This window comes from Alligator sinensis, unplaced genomic scaffold (genome assembly GCF_000455745.1).
Source record: "Alligator sinensis unplaced genomic scaffold, ASM45574v1 scaffold427_1, whole genome shotgun sequence".
Taxonomy (NCBI): Eukaryota; Metazoa; Chordata; order Crocodylia; family Alligatoridae; genus Alligator; species Alligator sinensis.
In genome coordinates, this window is record NW_005843089.1 from 33,067 (window position 1) to 41,881 (window position 8,815).

At 38.8% G+C, this 8,815-nt stretch overlaps 2 protein-coding genes across 2 annotated transcripts in view; both read right to left on the reverse strand.

The window, feature by feature from the left end:
* LOC102385813 (olfactory receptor 11L1-like) overlaps positions 1-797 on the reverse strand; it is a 931-nt gene extending 134 nt beyond the window's left edge. Inside the window, 2 exon segments of the mRNA XM_025193678.1 lie at positions 1-11; positions 13-797. The exon segment at positions 1-11 is cut by the window's left edge and continues 134 nt beyond it. Of these exon segments, the coding sequence (XP_025049463.1) occupies positions 1-11; positions 13-797 (796 nt within the window).
* A 6,863-nt stretch (positions 798-7,660) lies between these two features.
* LOC102386065 (olfactory receptor 6F1-like) lies at positions 7,661-8,590 on the reverse strand. The gene has a single exon (XM_006037236.1). The coding sequence runs from the start codon at positions 8,588-8,590 to the stop codon at positions 7,661-7,663; it is 930 nt and encodes a 309-aa protein (XP_006037298.1).
* Positions 8,591-8,815: the final 225 nt, after the last annotated feature.

An 8,815-nucleotide genomic window follows, 5' to 3' on the forward strand; every position in this document is an offset into this window, starting at 1 on the left:
CGTCGTGCAGAGGGACGGACATACATAAAAATGACTGTCCCATAGTACATCACTACAACAGTCAGGTGGGAGGCACAGGTTGAGAAAGCCTTCCTGCGCCCTGACTTGGAAGGGATTCTCAGGATGGTGGAGCCAATGTAACCGTAAGACACCATTGTGAATATGAATGAGCTTAATATCACAAGGAAGGATTGGATAAAAATTGTGGTTTCATGAGCTGACGTGTCACTGCAAGAAAGCTCCAGGATTGGTGGGAAATCACAGAAGAAATGGTTGATCATGTTGTACCCACAGAAAGGCAACCTGGAAATCCACATGACTGGCCCAAGAGGAAGTGCAGCTCCGAAAGCCCAAGAAACAGCTGCCAAATAATGACAAACTCGACTACTCATGATGGCAGCATAGTGCAATGGATGGCAAATGGCCACATAGCGATCAAAAGCCATGAGGGCCAAGAGGAAGTTCTCAGTGGCTCCCAGAAAGAAGAAGAAATATAGCTGGGCTATGCAGGCCTCAAAGAGAATGGTCCCATCCTGAGTCAGAAAGATCACGAGCAATTTGGGGACAGTGACAGTAGTATATCCCATTTCCAGGAGTGAGAAGTTTCCCAAAAAGAAATACATGGGGGTGTGGAGATGGGTGTTGGTACTGATCAGAAATATGATGAGAAGGTTGCCTGTGATCGTCATGATGTAGATGGCAAGGAATATGCTGAAGAATAAACTGTGCATTTTCTGAAAAGTGGGGAATCCCAGAAGAGTGAATTCTGTCACATTTGTTTCATTGATCCTTGGCATGCCTCTGGGTGCTTTTGTGAAAAAGAAGACAGGAAATGAAGGATTAAATTTTATTTCACTTTACATGCTGAAATGGCATACACACAACTACATAACTACTGTTTTTGGTGCTTGAATGCAGTTGGATGTCCTATTTTGCTCTGCAGCAAAATGAAATCATCTTTGTTGGAAGTCAAACATGGCCATTGGCAGACTTCTCTCCCAGAAAAAGTCTTAATCTGCATCTTGTCTTTTCCTGTACTTGGGCCACCAAGCCACAGGCCAGGGATTCCCCAGAACCCTCTCCAGCCTTCCCTTGAAGCTGGCCCACTGCAGCTTGATTTTATTGTTCAATAGATAAAAGGATTGAGACAAACCTAAAGCTCCTTCTAGGGAATAACCCATCTCACTGAACCACACGTGATAGGGCTTGCTGTCTTCTTTCTTACACCACATCTCTCTTTCCCAGTCACCTAAAGGATTCTCTTCAAGAGTAAGGCTATGGCTAGTGCCTAAGCTGGGTGCATGAACACTTCATTGCCTACAGCTGAATCGCAATTTGCGGGTAAATAATAAAAGCTGCAGTTATGCAGCTGTGTAACTTCAGTTTAGGTGTACCAGCTGAAATAGTATTTAGACCAAAATGGGGAACAGAAATGGCATGTAGATGGTCTACAAAGAATTGCCAGCTCCACCTGGACTGGCTGAAGGGAGAGCCTCTGATACTCTACCACTTCACACTTTTCAGATAATTCATGTCATTGTTTACTAGCTCTAATCGCATGAGGTAAATACCATGGAAAGCAGCTTGAATATTTCTCTCATTTCTATATTTGACAAATTAGATAAACAAACAAAATAACATTTCCAGGCAATAACCACCCTGTTTTTCAGCTGTGGGGGAAGGATTCAATTTTTGTATAATTTTCCAGAAGGCACACACATTTGGTGCATTTCTCTTTTTCTTTTCTTTTCTGGTCAAAAACTTATTTTTGCATCAAAAAGAAGAAGGAAAAAATGTTTTTGCCTATTCACTGATATCCCTCAATACCTTTTTGCACTTCAAGAAAGTTTTAGGCAGATGGGAGAGAGTCTAGCAGAAAGCAACAAGAATTATAATAGGTTTAGAAAACAGGGCATATATGGAAACAATGGAAGTTAATTGGAGTTGGCAATTAAAGTTAAGGGGAGGCCTCAAAGAGAATGGTCCCATTCCAATGGTTGGAGTTTAATTGGCAATTAAAGTTAAGGGGAGTTAATGGAAGTACGGGAGTTAATTAATCTAGAAAAGAGAAAACTGAAATGTGTACAAGTGCCCAAAGAGAAAAAAATTATGTTCAAATATGCTGGGGTCATCTAGACCCAGCACTCTTGCCTGCCTGTGCAGGGGGTCGGACTCGATGATCTATTGAGGTCCCTTCCGACCCTAGCATCTATGTATCTATGGGAAAGATTGTGAGGGAGGGGATAGTTGGCCTTCTACTCTCCTTGCCCACTAAGGGTTTAAAAATAGCAGTTGGTTTAATTTGCACAAGGAAGATTTCCATCAGATTGCAGAACCTTTTTGTAACTACAAAAGTTAGTTAAGTCCTCGGTCAGGCTATCTAAGGAAATGAATTCCTCTCCACTGGGGGTGTTTAAGAACAAGTTAATCAAAAAGTGTTACAGATCAGGTAGCTATCCTGGCTTTGAAAAAGGCGGGTGGAGTGTATGACCTTCTGATGTCATTTCAGTCTAATGTTTTAAATGTATTCTTTTTCTTACTGACTTTGTTGTATAACTGCAAGTTCTGCAGGGAAAAGGACATTTTAGAGGGCACAACTGAAGAATTTCTGATATTGGAAATTCCAAGAAAACATGATTTTGGATGGACCTCACCAGACAAAGGTTTCCATAGTCCCTTAATAACCAGGCAGTAAGAACAATGACAAATATCAGTGGAATTAAGTCTGCTGTGCAAAGAAACCCTGTGAGACAGAGGTGGGAATTTAGAACCCTTCTACTGAATGTGTAGCACAGTCATTTTAAATTTGTTATCCCTGAAACCTGTGTAATAAGGTTAGCAGCTACTAATGGAAATATAACAGATAAAAGAAATTTAGGAACTCATATAATTGCTTAGGGCCAACATTTTCAAAGGAGGGTAAGGGAATTTGGAGCCCAAATGCCTTTAAAATGTAATTGGAATCAGGCATCTAATTCTCTTTCCTCTTTCTGAAATGTCCAAACACATGTTTCTTTCTTTTTCTTTCTCAGTTCATGTGGTTGATTAAAATGGCATTTGCATGCATCTAAACAAATTTATTTTCACATAAACAACATGATTTTCCCAATATATTTATATAGGGAAGATTTTCAAAGGCACAATGGTTAGTTGTATGTCTTCTTCCTGTAGAACATCAAAGAAATTGCTGAACATCATCCATTTTCATAAAAAAGCCCAAACTATATGTCAACATTATTTGGTAAAACTATACATTCTAAATACAAGAAAATAGGTAAATCACAGATAGAACTGCCCCCAAAATTGAAAAAAACCCCAAACCCTAATGCACAAAAAACCCCCAAAGAAGTATTCTTCCCCCACAAATATAATTTGTTAAAATGGAAACATTTACTCAGAAACCATATTTTTATGAATCTTTTAAGTGACAAGAGTAAAACATTTTGGTTTCATGATGTTAATTCATCTTGTTTCAGTTTTATATTTACATTTATTTTATTTTATATTGTATGTAATATTAGGACTATAATATATAATAGTCAAATCTTATAAAACTCAAACCCAAATAATAAATAGAAATACATATTTTCATCCTATTGAAATGATCAATGTTTCTGCATTATGTATACAATTATTTAAAATAGCGTACATTTCACACACAAAATATTTGGATATTATTGAAACAAAACTTGTCAATGGTTTGAAATTAGAATTAGTTTGCATTTTTTATTTTAAGGAAAGGTAGCATTTTTGTTTCTTTTTAATATTGGAAAGCTGTTCCCCCTAAACATAGGTAGATATACCAATCTTTGCTGGTGTGGAGATCCTGATGAAACTTAGAGAAGAAAGTAGTACTTACATTTTGTTGTATCTGATTATTTCAAATATTCTGCTAGTGCATTCAGCACAACCTACTAAAGAGGAAAAAAATTAAAATTAAATTGACTAAGTTCTTGGTCATTTACATATTTCTGTAATACAGAAATAGAAAAAAGCAGATATAGGTAATAGATATAGGTATAGCTATAGGTAAGGATTATAAAACCAGGAAAGTCCTCATGGTACCATAGCAAAACTGTTTACGTGTTCACACCAATACCTGGAAACTGAACGGTTCTCTGAACTGTTGCCTGCTTAACAGACTAAGTAACCATCTCTAAGTAACCATCTTTTCTTTTGCTATCCAGGTACATAGCTCTGAACAAAGGCAGATTTTTAAGTAACCACCTGCTCCTAATTTTTTTCCCTGGAGAACTTCAGATGCAGCCTTCTGATTATATCCCTGCTCTTTAGTTCAGGCGAGATGCAGATATGGGTATTGCTATTGCCAATTTATCTCATATGATTTAATTCTCTATGTACTGTGTCTACTATTTAGTTTTTAGTACTTGCTTGACTAAATGACTGTGCAGTAACCAGCATTACTGCACAAGTACCGTCACCACACAGATTTTTTCATATGCTACTGCACAGTGGCTAGTTACTACTGCACAGTTACTACTGCATTACCGTTTGTGCCCGGCGACACTATGGCACAGTAGCTTATTGTTACTGTCCTATTGTGTAGATGCACCCCATAAGTATCATGAGGAAGGGACTTCTGTGAGTATGTATCTATGTATGTTTGTATTGCACAGGACTTTTCACAAGTGCATAAACCAATCAGGTTTGATATTAATGTGAATTTGGCACCAGGCCTGTTCAGGGATTTTGGACATCTCACTGGCCCCATAGGCTCAGCTTTAGGTGATTAAATATTTTTCAAAGTCTGGCACTTAAGCACCCAAGGCAATATTTTCCAGTGAGTTAGGAACCTAAGGATTAGGGTCCATATTGCCAAATATGAGCTAGGTGATGTTGTTGCTTTTCAGCTGGAATTTATGGGCATTTCTTCAGTTGTATAGTTCTGCATAGTTCCATCAAGATGCACGTGCACTTGTACGTTCTAGGGCTTGGCTAAGATTGAATGCAGGTGTGAGGAGATATAACTATTACACCAATTTAGTGCTGCTGCCATTTTGAGAGAGATACACGTCAGCATCTGAATCCTGTCTAAGGCTCTTTGGGATTCATGGACTAGGCAACCCAGTGCCCAAGTCCCCTGAGAGGCGCAATCCATTAAGAACAGAGAGCCCACCTTTTGCTGAACAGATGAATGGAAAAAGTAGTCGGCCTGGAAGTGGAAGGTCTGATTTCTAGGCTTTCCTCAGCCTGATGAAATAGAAACGCACACCCCAGAAAAGAGTTTCACCCACTAGGCCGAACTTGGGGCTGCAAAGAAATTGCCTATCTGCTAAGTCCAGGAAAGAAGTAGCGTTTCAGATACATACTTGGCTTCTGTTCTTGCTACTGACTAGTCCAGGCACTCCTCACCTAGCAGGCTGGCTGCTGTGATTCTATGATTCCCTCCCCATCTGTGCTTTAATCACTCTGTTCAAGGTATAAAGGGCTACAGCACCTAATTTAGGTTTATAATTTCACTCCTGAGTATGCACAACTACCGTTTAAGCAAGATAACATCCAGCATTCACTTACTTGCCCTTTGGCTCCTAATTTTGAAAGGTATCCATATGCTTGCCATTATGGGACCAGATCCTGGCACCTGTATGCATAATAAGTGGTGTCTTAATCTTTCAGTAGGCCCACCAAAATCAAGAGTTAATCTAGCCTTTAGTTTTTACTTAGAGTTGGGTTTCCTAAGGAGAATAAGGGTAATATCTACACCATAGTCATATTCATCTTGACTTTCTTCTATTGAAAATGTGGTCAAAATCACCAAGTTCTTATAAAATATTTTGAGGTGACCACACTGGACTGAATGCACTCAAGCCCATCTAGTTGTTGGATGAAAGACCACCTTGGAGTCCTGGATGCCACAGACAGACTGAGGCATCCATGAAGGATACGTGATCATTTCAGTTCCTGCTGCATTATTCCCAATCCAGTTACTCTGAAACCTGATAAAGTCAACATGGAATGGATGAAGGAAAATTGTTTATTTTGACAAAACTGCATTTTCCAAAATAAATGTTTTGAAAGTTTTAGGACCAGTTTTACTTAGTAATAATTTTTTTATACAAGTCTTTGCCATGTGGGAGCCAATTGCCAAACCAATAAATAATTGGTCGTTGAATGACAAAGGGTTTATAAAACTTACTATATTTACTCAAATCTAAAATGAGGTTTATTTACCCCATTCAGTATGGGATTAAAAAAACCTTGTCTTAAGATATGAGCACAGGCCAGGCAAGTAGCTGCTGTGGGTCCAGAAAGGATCAGGGTGGCTCATTAGTGGGTGCATGGAGCCAGGAAGCAGAGGGTGGGGGGCACATGGTGCTGGGGAAAGTCGGGGAAGGGGGTCTGCGGTACTGGGGGGAGCATCAGGAAGGGCTACACTGAGAGAGGAGAAGCACGGGGGAAGGAGCGGGGGAAGAATCACCCAACAGCTGCATTCCTTGCCACAACTTTCCCTGTGGCAGTGGTGGGGGGATACATTTAAAAGGACCCTCTCATGATTAGATTGTAGACATGGAAAATTAAAATAAATTTATAATTTTCCTTGTGTAAAATCTAATGTTTTGGGATTATCTTCAATTCAAAGTCATCTTGGATGTGGGTGAATATGGTATTATCACCATATTATTATATTGGTAATATTCCAATTAACTGGAATGTTGTTTTTCAGCATTAAGTGGGTTCATAAATCCCATTGGTCCCTTTGAAAAGCCCAGTCAGTTTTTTCCTTGTGGCAAACCTATGAAGTTAAAACTTTCAGACAAGCATTAAACACATCACTAATGAGAAAAAACAAACCAACAAACTATGAATTTTGCTCAGTTGTCTAAGTTTTTGATATATTTCCACCATCACTGACCCAACTTGAATAAGCTCCGAAAAGAAAAGAAGAAAACTGGAAAGACTCTAAAACGTTTGAAAAGTCATGAATATTACTTGAATTATTTGACTATTGAATATTACTTGAATATTATTTGAATATTGAAAGAAATGGCAAAAGAGCTACATGGCTGTAATAATTAAGATATTGACACTATATAGCATACCTAATTACATATCTAAAATGGTGACAACGTTTGCTTTTTCTGTGCAAATTTGAATTTTTTCATACTTCTGAAAATATTTCTATGACATCAAATGTTTATCTGTTAGAAAGCTATGATAAGTATTTTACTTGTCTTTACTGAGATTTTACATCATTTGAGGTGTATCCAGAAAATTGGATATTATTACAAAGGTCACAAAATATTAGAAAAGAATGGAATCCTCTAAAAATAATTTCATTTTCCCCTGGTGCTAATAATTATCCTATGATTGGGGTGCATTTCTATTGTCTTTGAAAACATTTTGAAATGAGAATTTCAATAATAAAAATATTTTACATCATTCTGTTAGTATGGGGGAAAAACACTATGCAACTAAAACGACTGATAAGTGTTCATTATGTTTCTAAAGTCATTAATATAACACAGACACGTGTCAAAGTGTATGTCTAAATCTTAGATATTGATGACATCGTCAAGTGGATTTCACATGAGCTGAGGACAGTGGTACAACGTCAACACATCATTAAGTTATCCATGTTGTATGTTTTCTATGTTTCTGCCAAAAAAAAAAGCTCAGCACTGGATATTTGAAAATTAGTTTATGTTTCCCCCCTCAATATCTTTTTCAAGATTGCCTTGACCTCTGTGTTTCTCAGTGTGTAGATAAAAGGGTTTAGCAATGGAGTAACAGCAGTGTTCAAGATGGTGACTATTTTGGTTAGTTCCAATGAGGCCTCGATTGATGGCTTGACATGCAAGAAAATGGTTGATCCATACCATATAATGACAACAGTGAGATGAGAAGAACAAGTGGAGAAAGCCCTTTGCCGGCCTTTGGCTGATGGGATTCTTAAAATTGTGGATATGATATAAATGTAGGAGACCAAGGTTATCACACAGGAGCCCAGGATGACAATGGCAAACATGATGAAACATACCATGTTAACAAGGTAGGTGTCTGTGCAGGACAGAATTATCCAGGGGGATATGTCACAAAAGAAGTGATTAATAACATTAGGGCCACAGAAGGACAACCTGGAGATCAGAGATGCCGGCACAGAAATAACCAGGAAACCACCCACCCAAGAACCCACGGCCATCTGGATGGAAAGGGTGCTGTTCATGATAGTACTATAGCGCAGTGGGTAGCAAATAGCCAAATACCGGTCATAGGCCATGACAGCCAGGAGGAAATATTCTATGCAACCAAAAGAGAAGACAAAGTACATCTGCAGGAGGCATCCAGTGAAGGAGATGGATTTGCTTTGGGACATCAGGTTGGCCAGGGTCTTAGGAACACAGGCTGTGGTAAACCAGATCTCCAGAAGGGCAAAGTTGCAGAGGAAGTAGTACATGGGTGTTTGAAGGCGTGGGTGCGTTCTGACAAGGACAATGATGGCAACATTTCCCATGACTGTCAGGGAATACACAAAAAGGAAGAACACGAAGAGGGACACCTGTAAATACCAAGACCCTGGGAATCCCAGGAGGATGAACTCTTCCACACTTGTGTTGTTTTCCACTTTCATTGAGCCGGAGTGTTCTGCCTGCCAAAATACATAGATCAATTAAACAAAGACAATTAAACCCACAGCCCAATTTTGTAATACAGAGGTCATCACAGATTGGGACCTGTTTATTAGCATCTACTCTTGTTTCTTTTCTAACATATCCAAGTTGAAGGGTCAAGACGGTTTTTTGCTATTGGAAGTATTTTTTAAAAGGAGCCTACTGGAGTTTGGCAACCAACACCC